This window comes from Hypanus sabinus, chromosome 1, assembly GCF_030144855.1.
Source record: "Hypanus sabinus isolate sHypSab1 chromosome 1, sHypSab1.hap1, whole genome shotgun sequence".
Lineage (NCBI taxonomy): Eukaryota > Metazoa > Chordata > Chondrichthyes > Myliobatiformes > Dasyatidae > Hypanus > Hypanus sabinus.
The window spans coordinates 61,156,432-61,171,205 of NC_082706.1; the positions used below are offsets into that span (position 1 = coordinate 61,156,432).

At 45.0% G+C, this 14,774-nt stretch overlaps 1 protein-coding gene across 2 annotated transcripts in view; it reads left to right on the forward strand.

The window, feature by feature from the left end:
• Window positions 1–6,565: 6,565 nt before the first annotated feature.
• LOC132394269 (zinc-binding protein A33-like) overlaps window positions 6,566–14,774 on the forward strand; it is a 42,463-nt gene continuing 34,254 nt past the window's right edge. For both annotated transcript variants that reach the window (XM_059970199.1, XM_059970194.1), the window contains exons 1-5: window positions 6,566–7,031; window positions 7,685–7,780; window positions 8,197–8,430; window positions 9,859–9,881; window positions 9,969–10,087. In XM_059970199.1, the coding sequence (XP_059826182.1) occupies window positions 6,621–7,031; window positions 7,685–7,780; window positions 8,197–8,430; window positions 9,859–9,881; window positions 9,969–10,087 (883 nt within the window). In that variant the 5' untranslated portion in view covers window positions 6,566–6,620. The remainder of the gene's footprint in view (window positions 7,032–7,684; window positions 7,781–8,196; window positions 8,431–9,858; window positions 9,882–9,968; window positions 10,088–14,774) is intronic.

Consider the following 14,774-nt stretch of genomic DNA (forward strand, 5'->3'; position numbering starts at 1 on the left):
TTATTTAACTTACAGTTGTCAAGATGAAATAAATAAAACTCTGTAAATTGCTATCTTGGTGTCAGGCATGACTCTTTGAGGGGAAACAGTGACCTGAGGTTACTGCTGTCCCCACCACCTGGTGCACTGTAACATTGACCCAGAGCTCCATGCTGGGGGAGGTGGGTCTCAGAGTCTAGTTGCATGCATGTCATACCCCACGTCCACGCCCACCCAGCGCACTTCTTGCTCCTCATGTCCCCTTGCTCGCTCTCCTCGCCCTCGCACCCTCGCGCGCTCTCCTCGCCCTCGCACCCTCGCTCGCTCTCCTCGCCCTCGCACCCTCGCTCGCTCTCCTCGCCCTCACACCCTCGCTCGCTCTCCTCGCCCTCGCACCCTCGCGCGCTCTCCTCGCCCTCGCACCCTCGCGCGCTCTCCTCGCCCTCGCACCCTCGCTCGCTCTCCTCACCCTTGCCCTCACACGCTCTCCTTACCCTCACAGACTCACACGCTATCCTTGCCCTCCCCAGACAGAATTAAATGTGACAAAAGAGATTAAAAGTTCAGATATAACAAGTGATGTGCGTCCGACTAGAAAAGGGATGGGGAATGGAACACAGGGTGAAGTTCCATCTGCACCGTTACATCACATTCATCTGGAGACACAGATTGAAAGTCTCTCCACATCATTCAATATCAGCCTCCCGAGCCCAGACACAGAGACGTGGTCTTGGAGTGAAATATATCAGCTAAGTACTCAAGTTGAAGAAGTTTGCAGAGGAGACTCCATGCAGTCAGCTTGGAACTGGAGTCGAAAAAAACAGTCCCTCACTCCCCCACACACATACACGAAATGAATCTTTGTAGTGGAGGTCACCAAGATAGGGAGAGAAGGAGAGGATTGTAGTTGTTGAGCAGACGAGGAGGGGTGTAGAAGAGTGGGGGATAGTGGCAACAGAGAGCAGAGTAGGAGAGTGTGTGGTACGGAGACGGGGAGGAACGCAGGGGTAGGAGTGGACAAGGAAATGGGGAGGAAGGGGACTGGCACATCTGCCTCCACAGCCCCTTGGAAACCCTTTAATATCCAGAGTACTGTCCTCCAATCGCCAATATTCCCTCTAATATTCCCTGCAATGGTTCGTCTAAACACCCCTGAATCCCCCCCCCCCTAAAATCTCCAGCACTGCATTTTCTAAACCGTCCCTCAACCACTCTGATACACCACGCCCTTGGTCCTATCACCCGTAAATCATTCCCCCCCCCCCCGCCCCACTCACTCCTACTACAAGACCTCGATATTGTGCATCTTCCGCTGGTTGGCTGACATATTGCGCTACCAATTTCCGCTTTCCATCCCACTGCCCTCTCCCTCTGTCATTCAGTGAGTCCCTCCTCTTGCCATCCTACCAATACTGACACCCTCCCCTTCCTGTCCACTTGACCTCCCTCCCACCATCCATCTCATCCTGGTGATGAATATTCTCCGATGGCAACTTTCGCTTCCGCACACACCACTTCCCCCTGCCGTTGAGTCAGTCACTCCTCTTCCCCTCTTTTGCGACACTTAATTCTGTGTCTCATCAGCCCTGTCCTCTGCCCCTATTCTCCTCGTCCAGTACCTACTCAAATTGTAGCCGTCAATATTATAATGGCCAGAAGCAAATTTGGGATAGACCTGTCACATCCAACACTTCCTCCATTGTTCAGTAAATCACTCTCCTAATCTCACCATTTTGTCCCTCCCATCCCTGCCCCATAATCCCACTTTCCATCCCGTCACTTCACTCCTTGTCTTATCCATGTCAGGCGCTATTTTATTACAGGAACTCACAAAACCAATGTCCCCTTTCCTCACTATTAAGTTACTACACCAAGTTCTTCGTCCCACCACTCCTCTCCTTCGCGAAAACCATTATATACACACACACACACAAAGTGACTGAAATCTTACTATTGATGCAATTAATACTCAAGTCTATATGAAACACACATTCTGTAGTTACACATTACAATACCATTGATATTAAGAAAACTATCTCTAGATTCCCCCGATTATATTGGTGGACATCCCATGTCCCTTCGTCAGCCATTTTGTTCAAGTCAGTGGCTATTTTAAATGATTCACACAATATGCTGTTGGAACTCGGCTGGCTAGGCAGCATCTATGGAAAAGAGTAAATAGACCATGATGCAGACCGCGACCCTCCATCCTGATCAGTATATTACTCGATACCTGAACCAAGGACTCATGGAACGCAAAGCAGTGGAACACAGCAACAATGTTCTGCCGAACAAGCAAACGGCAAATCAAACACCCCAACACTAATCCCTTCCACCGACACCATGTCCATATCCCGCAATATTCCTTACATTCATGTGCCTATCCAAACGTCTCTCAAAAGCTTTTAATGTATTTTCCTCTACCACCATACGAAGCAGCGTATTCCAGACACCCTCGTCTCTCTGGCTGAAAAACTTTGTCCTCATATTAACCTTGTATCTAACCTTTCTCAGAATAAGTACATGCCCTCTAATATTACCTGATACACTATGTCCACTCTAACTATGCTTTGTAAATTATCAGATCTCCTCTCAGCACTCCGACATTCCAGTGTTTATTGAAACTCTCGTGCCAGTGTATTCTCACTAAACCAAGCAGCATCCAGGTAAACCTCTTCTCTTCCCTCCTCTGAGCCTCAACATACTTGCGACCAGAACTGTACACAGTACTCCAGATCTGACAGAACCAGAGTTCAAAAGTTGCAATATAGCTTGCTGCTTTTTGACCTCAGTGTCTCAACTAATAAAAACAAGCATTTAATGAGATTTCTTTATCCCTTTACTGACCCAACTTCATTATGAAATTGTATCCCAAGATCATTCTGCCCAGCGAAAGTTAAGGATGTAGCGTTTAACAGCCTCAGTGCAGTTGTCATACTGAGGTGCAACACCTTTCATTTATCCGGGTTAAATGCCATTTGACATTTCTCAGCCAACTGCTGCAACTGATCTGTATTGTGCTACATACTTTACTAGTCTTTCCAAACCATCCACAACTCAATCAATCTTACTAACATCTGCATGTTTACTGACCCATCCATCTATATTTTTATTCAGAACACATATAGATTACAGACAGCTGAGGACCCAACACAGATCTCTGTGGAACACCTCTGTTACAGACCTACAGTTCGAAAAATACCCTTCAAGTACAACCTTTCATCTTCTATGTGTAAGCCTGATCAAAATCCAAACGGGCAATTCGCTATAGACCACATGCATTCCAATCTTATGAATAACCCTGCCATGAGGGACTTTGTCAAACACCTTCCTAAAATCCATGTATACACCATGCAGTGCCCTACCCTGATCAACCTCTCTCGGTCCTTTGTCTGAAACTCAATCCAGTTGAGACCTGCCATGTACAAATCCATTCTAGCTCTCCGTTGATCGCACGGGTTTCGAAATAGCCATAGATCCTCACCCTAAGAATGTTCTTCAGCAATTTCTCTGCAACCGACATGAGAACCACAGGCATATAGTTTCCAGGACCTTCCTTTCTCCCCGTCTTAAATAGAGATAACACGTTAGCCACCCGCCTGTCCTCCGAGACCTCGCCAAGTACTTTTCATGTCCCCTTCTTGCTAGAGAGGAAGTGAAGATTGTGGACAAAGGCACAGCAATCTCGTCTCTTACCTGCTTCGATAAGCTGGGGTCATCCCGTCAGGCCCTTGGAACCCATCACATTAACACTCGTTAAGAGGCCCAATATTTCACCTTCATTGATGTGTAAATGCCCTAGAGTGTTTATACGCTCAATGCTGATCTCCTGGTCCTCGATATTCTTTTTGTGGTGAATACTAAAGGAAAATACTGAAAGCTCATTTGGACCTTACTCACATTCCCTGCATCCAAGCAAATAATTCCCCCTCCCCTCACTTTGTCCTTGAGTGGCCTTGCGCTCTCCCATGTTATCCTCCAGCACTTGATGCATGTATTTCGGGATTAACCATAATCGTACTTGCAAAGACTTTTCGTAGACCTTCCCGGCATTCCGAATTCCCATCTTCCATTCTTTTCTGAGAGGACTCGCCAGCACCTTCAACATTACATACTTGCTTTAATATACTAGTCCTCGCAAAATGAATATTAACAATGCATTGGTCTTCCTCACCCACTGGTTCAACCCGCAAGATCATCTCAGGGAATCCTGTAGGAGGACCATGGATTTTTGATTTTTTTTCACTGATTAGAAAAATAGACTACACTATTATTCCTTCTACTAAAATGCATGATAGTACGGTTTTTCACACTGAATTTCATCTTCCACTGCTTTGTACATACTCCTATTATATCCAATTCCCTCTGCAGAAGTACTGCTTCCTGTACTCTACCTACCCCTCCAGTTACCTTTGTATTGTCTGCAAACCTGGTCATCAAGGCATTAAATCCATCATTCACATAAATTACATAAAGCATGAAAATAAACACTATCAGCACTGAATTATGTGAAACACCACAAGTCGGGAGCAGCCAACTCGGAAGGGCTCCCATTATTCCCACTCTTTGTTGCCAATCAGCCAACATTTTACTCATGCTGGTATTGTTCCTGTAATACCCTGCACTCTTATCTTGTTTAGCAGCCTCACCTTGTCAAAGCCCTTCCGATACTACTTTGTCCATCTTGCTTGTAATTTCAACGAATTCCAACAGATTTGTCAGGCAAGGTTTTTCTTTACATTAACTGTCCAGACATTGGTCTATTTTCTAATGTGCCTCCAAGTACCCTGAAAGCTCTTCCTTGCTAATCGACTCCCAACCACCCAGCTCAAACTAATCACTCCTTCCCTTCTTAAAGAGTAGATTAACATTTGTAATTTTAGACTTTCATACTTTTAATCAACTCCCAACCCCCTTTGCACATCGGATTCCTCAATTGCTCCATATTTTGATATTCATGGGTGACCTCCAATCATGCTTACTTAAATAACCTAGTGCAGAGAATCTTATGGATTCCGCCCAGTCCATCACAGGCAAACCTCTCCACATCTCTCTACATTCACATGGAGCACTGCTTCAGGAAAGCAGCATCTATCATGAAGGATGCCCAGCATTCAGGATATGCTCTGTCCTCACCACTCCATCTGGGAGAGAGGTACTGGACACGTTTTGTCTGACACCACCAGGTTCAGGAACAGTTATTGCCCTACAACCATCAGGCTCTTGAACCACTGTGAATAACCTAATTCACCAACAAATCTCAACTGATTCCATATCCTACAGATGCACTTTCAATGAGTCTGCATCTCAATGTCATCATTTTTTTTATTATTTGCACCCTCCATTTTCCCTGCACATTGGTTGTTTCTCCATCCTTATCTCTTCCTGCACAGTTTTTAATAAATTCTGTTGTGCTTTTTTTCTGAAAGGCTACAAGAAATTGAATATCTGTAAGGTATGTGGTGATGTATGTGTGTTCTGATAATAAATTTACCTGGAACTGTCAAGAATGGATTGTAGGTTTGATTTGTGAGAATGGTGATGAAAATTTCAGAAGAACTGATATAATCAGCCGGATTTGCTGTATCGAGTGGAACAACATTCCAATGAAAATCGAACAGTAAGCCATAGTCCAGAAACACGTCTGTAATTTGTAATTTAATGCCACACTGAACTAATACCATCAGACAATATAATGTCCCCACTTGTTCATTCCCCGCAATTCATGTACCTGTTTAAGAGCCTCTTGATACCCTCTGTCATATCTGCCTCAAGTATCACCCCTGGAAGGGCATTTCATGGGCACAAGGCGCCAACAAAAACTTGCCGTGCACATCTCCTTTCAACTTAACTCCTCTCAGTGTAAATGCATGCCACCTCGTCTATAATATTTCAATCCTGGGACAACAAAACCAATTGTCTATTGGATCTGTTTCTCCTGATTGGTAAAGGTATCAAAGGAAGTGTCGAGAAAGCAGGTGTATGGGGTTGAGTGTGATTTGGTATCGCAGACTCGATGGGCTGAATGGCCCAATTCTGCTCCTACGTCTTATGGTCTTATGGACAGAATCTCCTGTTCACTCCCCATTGTAATTCCACTCCCCATTCCCAGTCCAATATTCCTGCCACTATGAGGCGACTCCCCGGTTGGAGGAGTGACATCATACTCCGGCTGCCTAGTCACTAAGCTGACAGCATGAACATTGATTTCCCCAGGTTTCAGGAACTGCTCCCACACCTTCCCTTCTCCCCTTCACCATTTTGACCAGGGCGAAGGTTCATCGGCCCTGTGGCTTCTCCTCTCACCATGTGAATTCAATCGTCTTCCGGGGGCGGGTCCTTCCGATCCCAGATCAATGGGTTTTTACGGGATGGGATTGGTAGCCCCATGCCCAACCCTCCTCCTTTTGTAGCCGAGCTTGGTCAATCCAAGTTTTCATTTCTGTTTCCATCTGTTTAATGTGTTTCTGATCCCACCCTGGTATGGAATTTACCAAGGTTCTTCCGAGTCAACACGTGCAGTTAAATGATGTTCATTCCCTGAGTCTGCAGCGCGTGTAGTGGACAATCGCGGTACTGCAGGGGATCGCCTGCTCGCCGAAAGTGAAAGCATTCTGAATCAGGAAGTGCTGGGAGTAAGCATGGCTTCGAAACATCAGGTCGAGAGTTTAACCGAGGAGGCAATTTGTCCCATCTGCCTGGATTTCTTCACCGATCCGGTTACACTGGAGTGCGGACACAACTTCTGTCGCTCATGTATCACACGGCGTTGGGAAACGGAGGAGAGAAACTCCTGCCCGGAATGTAGAGAGCTGTTTGCCGACAGCACCCTCAGGGTCAATCGGGCCTTAGCAAACCTGGCTGAAAAAGCTCGAAATCTAAACCTGAATCCGAAAGGGAAGGAAAGTAAACTTCACTGCGAGGAACATGAGGAAGAACTGAAGCTCTTTTGTGAAACAGACAAGACACTGATCTGTGTGATCTGCAGAGATGCGGAGGAACACACAGAGCACCGCTTCAAGCCGATTAAAGAAGCTGTTAAAATGTGCACGGTAAAACTAAGCCGAATTCATCAACTGAATCTCTGAAGTCCTTCCTACCACCGCACGAGCCTCCATAGCCAACATACCGTTCTCCGCATCTTCCGCCATCTCCATCAGTATTCTACCACCAAGCAAATCTTTCCCTCGGACTTCCCACAGCCACCGCACTCCGATAACTCACCGCTGTCTGTCGGGATCGCTCTCTACTCGCTCCTCTCTACTGATCTCCCTCCCGGCACCGATACCTGCGAGCGGGACAATTGCAACATCTGATTCCTGCACCTCCACCCTCCTCATCAGTCGCATTCCTCCCGTTTCTTCCATGGTCAATTGTCCTCTCGTATTAGATTCCTTTTCTCCAGCTTCGTCGCTTCCCCCTGTCCCCTCTCACTTGCTCACCCTCCCCCACGCCCCTCCTCACGTTGTCTTACCCGTCACCTGTCAGCTGGTTCTCACCCCCAACCTTTTTATTCTGGTTTCTGTCCCATTCCTTCCCATTCCCAATGAAGGGTCTCATCCCGAAATGTCGACTGTTTATTTCCCCTGCGTAGATGCTGCCTGACTCACTGAGTTCCTCCGGCATTTTGTGCGATGATCGGGTTTGATCGCCTGTTTGTTTTGTTGTAATTTTTTAAATTTTACCTTCGCACTCTGACTTTCAGGATCAGCTAAAATCTTCCTTAGACTCTCTCACAAAAATGAAATCAGACCTCCAGGAAAAGGAGCAGCAACAGGAAGAGAAGATTTCCGGAGTTCGGGTGAGCTTCCTGAGTGGAATTTCTGCTATTATTGTATAGTTTTGCTCCCTTTAATGCAGAATATAAGAGTATTGCAGATCCAGGGACCTGGGTTCGATCCTGATTCCTGGTGCTGTCTGTGTGGAGTTTGCGTGTTCTCTCTGTGACCACGACAGTTTCAGACACACCCCAGGGACATGCTGGATGAACGGTGAATTACAATTAACCCTGTGAATGTGGGGGAGGTTCAATATGAACCAGGTGAGACTTAATGGATCAATGAGGGAGAATAGGTTTCAGGAAAATATGAGTGAATGGGGTTGACAGGAATGTCTCAGAACTAGCACGGGCGTTAATGGACAGAATGCTTACCTTAATGTCAGCTGGAAATGCAGCACAGCAATACAGTAAATTAATCTTCACCTTTCATTCGACAGGAGCAGTCCAACAGTGTTCAGACCCACATCACATCCCAGTTTGCCAAATTGCGTCAGGTTATCACTGAAAAAGAGCAGAGCTTACTCAGGGATCTCAGAGAAGAAGAGGAGAGGATTTTAAATCCAATGGAGAAAAATCTTCATGCGATTCAGGAGGATAGAAGGCTTATTCAGGAGGAAATCTCAAAATTAAAGGAACAGATGGATCAAAAAGACAGTGTGATGTTTCTGAAGGTAAGGGATTATATTTCAATTTGTTCCTGTCAAAGGACACTAAATGAACAGTGGTATATTTGAAATACACACCGCACAGCAGCTAATTCTAACAAATCAATTGCCACTGCTGGCGACCTCACACAAGTTGTTATACTTGTATGACGCACCCCCAGCCACTATAGTAATGACATTTCAAAATGTCCAAGACATGTATTGGATCCTTTATTAGCAACATACAATCTTGAAGCGATGAAACTTCAGCGTAATTAATCATAAATTAAGTTGCAACAAAGCAGTCAATAAAAAATGTGATATAGGTCTGTCTCCAGCTTAAAACTGCCCAGAATAAAGTACGAGTACGTAACTTATTCCCTTTGTTTTTTACCACGCCCCCACTCACGTGACTAGCTACCATAATAAACAGGGAACACAGAATACAATACAAACATACGTTGCTCCTACACACAGCATTTTCAAATGGCAGTAAACCGTTTCTCACCAGACAATTGATACAACTGTTCAGGGTTGTTGTTTTCCCAAAACTGGATTTCTACAACTTCTGTACATCTCAGGACAGAATGCAATCTTCTCTGAAATGATTTACTCTGATCCTAACACAAAGTTGCTGATTGTGTCCTTAATTACCAGATTAAATATCCTCGAAAGCTCACATTAACACCCAGTTCCAGTCACTGGCTGTGTGTATGTCTGGTGCGGTGGGTGTGAGGGTCTCTCTGTCAATTATTGAGAGCAAAGAATGTGACCCACACATTAGACTTATCCTCCAGATCCGGTTTCCATCAGATTACAGAAACTTTCACTGTCTCTTTACTTTTTCCAGATCAGTTTCACATGGGATTATATCCCATTCTCCATCATAAACAGGCCATTTGGTCCATCTTCTCTTGTCAATTTCTCTGCTTCACAAGCCTCCTCCACACCCAGCACACCCAGCAACAGTGCCCCGAAGTCCGTGGTCCCTCATGTGTTTATCCTGTTTCCCTATAGCATTCAGTCTCTGCCGTTCCGCCTCAACCTCTCCTGTGGCAGTGAGTTCCACATCTTCTTCACTAAATTTCTTATGGGATTTATCAAAATCAATCTGGAATTTCATCTCCCCACAATTCTCCCCATAAATAGATAAATAATTTCTCCACCTGTACACAACTAAATCCATCACTGATCTTACATTCTTCCATCTTATCATCCTGACATCATACCCAGATCAAAATGCACACCTATCCATTTTCCTGTAAGTTTCATCCTCTCAGTAATGGTTTAAGTTCCAGAAACGTTCTCTGTAATGGACTCCATGGTTTTGTATTGTTCATGCGTGTGTGTGACTATGGGATTAGAAATTTTTAACTACTTGTAATGATTTGGATAAAATTCAAGATGTTGACAGTAATTCTAAGTCTATTCATACTTGTGTTTTATTTATTTCAGGCAGAATCTCATCGGAACAGGAGGTAGGACATACTTTTTACTGAAAACCAGTATGAATTTATAAAATAGTTCAAAATTGCAGTTTATAACCAGCTGTTTAATATTTACAGCTTTAATGACAAACTCCAGAATTTGTCAGTGAGAGATGAGGCCCAACCGTTTGAAAAGTTCAATCACCCCTATTTGTTGAACACAGTGTTGAGAGAAACACCAGATGCCATTAATCAAGGTAAAATTTACAAAGATTAATTTCTCCTTGCTGAATTAAGTTCTAATTTGAAGCAATGATTGGCTGTAATACTGGGGAACTGAAGTTTATTTCACATCAACCCCACTGACTGGGAGGCATCACTGTCACATGGTCAGCTGGAGATGTCAGACCCCTGAACACACCAGCACAGGGTCACAATACAACCAATACATGGGACTGGCAGATGAACCTCTGTGTCCTGATCCCAGGCACACTGCATTAACACGCCAACGCATGAACACGAGAAAATCTGCAGATGCTGAAAATTCAAGCAACACTCACAAAATGCTGGTTGAACTCAGGAGGCCAGGCAGCATCTATAGGAAGAAGTACAGTCGACATTTCAGGCCAAGACCCTTCGTCAGGACTAAGTGAAAGAAGAGCTAGTCCTGACGAAGGGTCTCGACCCGAAAAGTCGACTGTACTTCTTCCTATAGATGCTGCCTGGCTTGCTGCATTCCACCATCATTTTATGTGTGTCGCGCCAAAATGTGAGTTTGATTTCTACCACAGGAGCTGGGAACTTGATGATATTGCAGGGAATAAAAGCAGGTATCAATGTGGTGACAAGATTGTCAGGAAAATACACAAGTCCTTCATCCTCTATGAGTACAGACTCTGATTGACACAGGTCTACCCCCTTCTGGATCAGCAGCTCTCACTGCTGTTAGAGGCAGAAGAGGGGAGCGGAAGTGATAGGGGACTCAATCGTTAAGGGAGCAGAGAGGAGAATGTGTGGACGTGAACAGAACATCCAAATGGTATGTTGCTTCCTAGGTGCCAGGGCAGTGACATCTTGGATCGTGTCCACAGCATTTTAGAGGGATGAAAAACAGCCAGATACCTTGGTACATATTGCTACCAATATCATTGGAAGTAAAAGCAAATAGGTCCTGGAAATAAAATTTACAGAACTCAGTAGAAAGCTGAGAAGCTGTATCTCCAGGATTATAATTTCTAGATTGCTGCCTGTGCCATGTGCTGGTGAGGGTAGGTAAGGGATGTTTTGGTAGATAAATGTATGGCTGAGAAGCTGGTGCAGGGGGCAGGACTTTGGGTTATTGGATTATTATGATCTCTTTTGGGGGAGGGATGACCTGTAGAAAGGTATGTGTTGCGCCTGAACCCGAGGAGGAACAATGTTATAGACAATAGACAATAGGTGCAGGAGTAGGCCATTCGGCCCTTTGAGCCATCACAGCCATTCACTGTGATCATGGCTGATCATCCACAATCAGTAATCCGTTCCTGCCTTCTCCCATATCCCTTGACTCTGCTATCTTTAAGAACTCTATCTAACTCTTTCTTGAAAGCATCCAGAGAATTGGCCTCCACTGCCTTCTGAGGCAGAGCATTGCATTGATCCACAATTCTCTGGGTGAAAAAGTTTTTCCTAAACACAGTTCTAAATGGCCTACCCCTTATTCTTAAACTGTGGCCTCTGGTTCTGGACTCCCCCAACATCCGGAACATGCTTCCTGCCTCTAGTGTGTCCAATCCCTTAATAATCTTATATGTTTCAATCAGATCCCCTCTCATCCTTCTAAATTCCAGTGTATACAAGTCCAGTCGCTCCAATCTTTCAACATATGACAGTCTCACCATCCCAGGAATTAACTTTGTGAACCTACGTTGCACTCCCTCAATAGCAAGAATGTCCTTCCTCAAATTTGAAGACCAACACTGAACAAAATACTCCAGGTGTGGTCTCACCAAGGCCCTGTACAACTGCAGAAGGACCTCTTTGCTTCTATACTAAACTCGCTTTGTTATGAAGGCCAGCATGCCATTAGCTCTCTTCACTGCATGCTGTACCTGCATGCTTGCTTTCAGTGACTGATGAACAAGGACACCTAAATCTCGCTGTACTTCCCCTTTTCCTAACTTGACATCATTCAGATAGTACTCTGCCTTCCTGTTCTTGCCACCCAAGTGGATCACCTCACATTTATCCACATTAAACTGCATCTGCCATGCATCTACCCACTCACCCAACCTGTCCAAGTCACCCTGCATTCTCCTAACATCCTCCTAATATTTCACACTGCCACCCAGCTTTGTGTCATCTGCAAATTTGCTAATGTTACTTTTAATCCCTTCATCTAAATCATTAATGTATATTGTAAATAGCTGCGGTCCCTGCACCGAGCCTTGCGGTACCCTACTGGTCACTGCCTGCAATTCTGAAAAGGACCGTTTCTGGCTGAAACCCTTCATCAGGATGGTGTCGAATGGTTCCTGATGAAGGGTTTCAGCCCGAAATGTCGTCACTACCTCCTCCCATAGATGCTGTCTGGCTTGCTGAGTTCTGCCAGCATTTTGTATTTTTATTTATTTCCAGCATCTGCAGATTCACTCATGTTACCCATTTATCCCTACTCTGTTTCCTGTCTGCCAACCAATTTTCTATCCATGTCAGTACCCTACCCCCAATACCATGTGCTCTAATTTTGCCCACTAATCTCCTATGTGAGACCTTATCAAAGGCTTTCTGAAAGTCCAAGTACACTACATCCACTGACTCTCCCTTGTCCATTTTCATAGTGACGTCCTCAAAAAATTCCAGAAGATTAGTCAAGCATAATTTCCCCTTCGTAAATCCATGCTGACTTGGACTGATCCTGTTACTGCTATCCAAATCCTGTTTCTGCCTTCAATGGCCCAACTTTGCTCTTAACTAATTTTTTTCCTCTTCACATACCTAAAGAAGCTTTTGCTATCCTCCTTTATATTCTTGGCTAGCTTACCTTCGTACCTCATCTTTTCTCCCCGTATTGCCTTTTTAGTTATCTTCTGTTGCTCTTTAAAATTTTCCCATTCCTCTGGCTTCCTGCTCATCTTTGCTATGTAATACTTATTCTCTTTTATTTTTATACTGTCCTTGACTTCCCTTCTCAGCTACAGTCCCCTTAGAATCTTACTTTCTCTTTGGAATGAACTGATCCTGCACCTTCTGTATTATTCCCAGAAATACCTGCCATTATTGTTCCACTGTCATCCCTGCTAGGGTATCCTTCCAGTCAACTTTGGCCAGTTCCTCCCTCGTGGCTCCATAGTCCCCTTTGTTCAACTGTGATACTGACACCTCTGATTTTCCCTTCTCCCTCTTAAATTGTAGATATTATGGTCACTGCCTCCTAATGGCTCCTTTACCTCGAGTTCCCTTATCAAATCCGGTTCATTACACAACACTAGATCCAGAATTGCCTTCTCCCTGGTAGGCTCCAGTACAAGCTGCTCTAAGAATCCATCTCAGAGGCACTCCACAAACTCCCTTTCTTGGGGTCCAGTACCAACCTGATTTTCCCAGTCTACCTGCATGTTGAAATCCCCCATTACAACCGTAGCATCACCTTTGCGACATGCCAATTTTAACTCTTGATTTAGCTTGCACCCTATTTCCAGGCTACTATTTCGGGGCTTGTAGATAACTCCCATTAGGGTTTTTTTGCCCTTACAATTTCTCAGTTGTATCCATACTGACTCTACATCTCCTGATTCTATGTCACCTTTTGCAAGGGTCTGAATTTCATTCCTCACCAACAGAGCCACACCACCCCCTTTGCCCACCTGTCTGTCCTTTCGATAGGACGTATACCCTTGAATATTCATTCCCCAGCCCTGGTCCTCTTGCAACCATGTCTCCGTTATTCATACAAGATTATACTTGCCAATTTCCAACTGAGCCTCACGCTCATCCATGTTATTTCTTATACTTCGTACATTCATATATAATACTTTTGATCCATTACTCCCCTCACCTTTCATATCGATTCCTATTGCACTTGGCCATACTCTCCGATCCTTTCTTGAGCTTTCTAATGCTTTAATTCTGTCATCTTCTTAACTTTTCTTATTCTCTCTTTCCCTTTAACTCCATCCTTATATTTCCAGTTCATCCCCCTCCCCACTTATTAGTTTAAAGACACCCATGTAGCAGTGGCAAACCTGACTGCCAGAATGCTGGTCCCCTGCCTGTTCAGGTGCAACGTGTCTCCTTTGTACAATTCATCCCTACCCCAAAACAGATCCCAGTGGTCTCAGAATCTTAATCCCTGCTTCCCACACCAGCTCTTCATCCACAAATTCAGATCCCCTATCTCCCTGTTCCTGCCCTTACCAGCATGAGGAACTGGAAGCAAACCGGAGATAAGCACGCTGGAGGTCCTGCTTTTCAGCCTTCCGAGTTTTCGGAAGTCACGCTGCAGAATTTCTTTCCTCTCCTTCCTGATGTCATTTGTGCCGACATGCACGACCACTTCCGGCTGTTCACCTTCACCCTTGAGGATGCCCTGCAATTGGTCCATGACGACCTGGATCCTGACACCAGGGAGGCAACACCATCCTTAAATCCTGCCTGTTGCCGCAGAAACCCCTTTCTATACCTCTCACTATGGAGTCCCCTACTACCACGGCTCTTCCTGACGTCCTCGGCTTTCCTTCAGTGCCAATTTTTGACTCGCAGACCTGTCCACCTCTCAGACTGGCAGTGACTTCTGGCCCGATGGCTTCCAAGAGGGTGAACCTGTTTTCAAGTGGCACATCCCCCGGGGTCTCCTGTACTTCAAGCATCCATCCCTTCCTGATCGTCACCCCCCCTTCTCTCTTCTGGTATCTTCGGTGTAACGATCTCACTGTAGGTCCTGTCCAGAAAACTTTTGTTTTC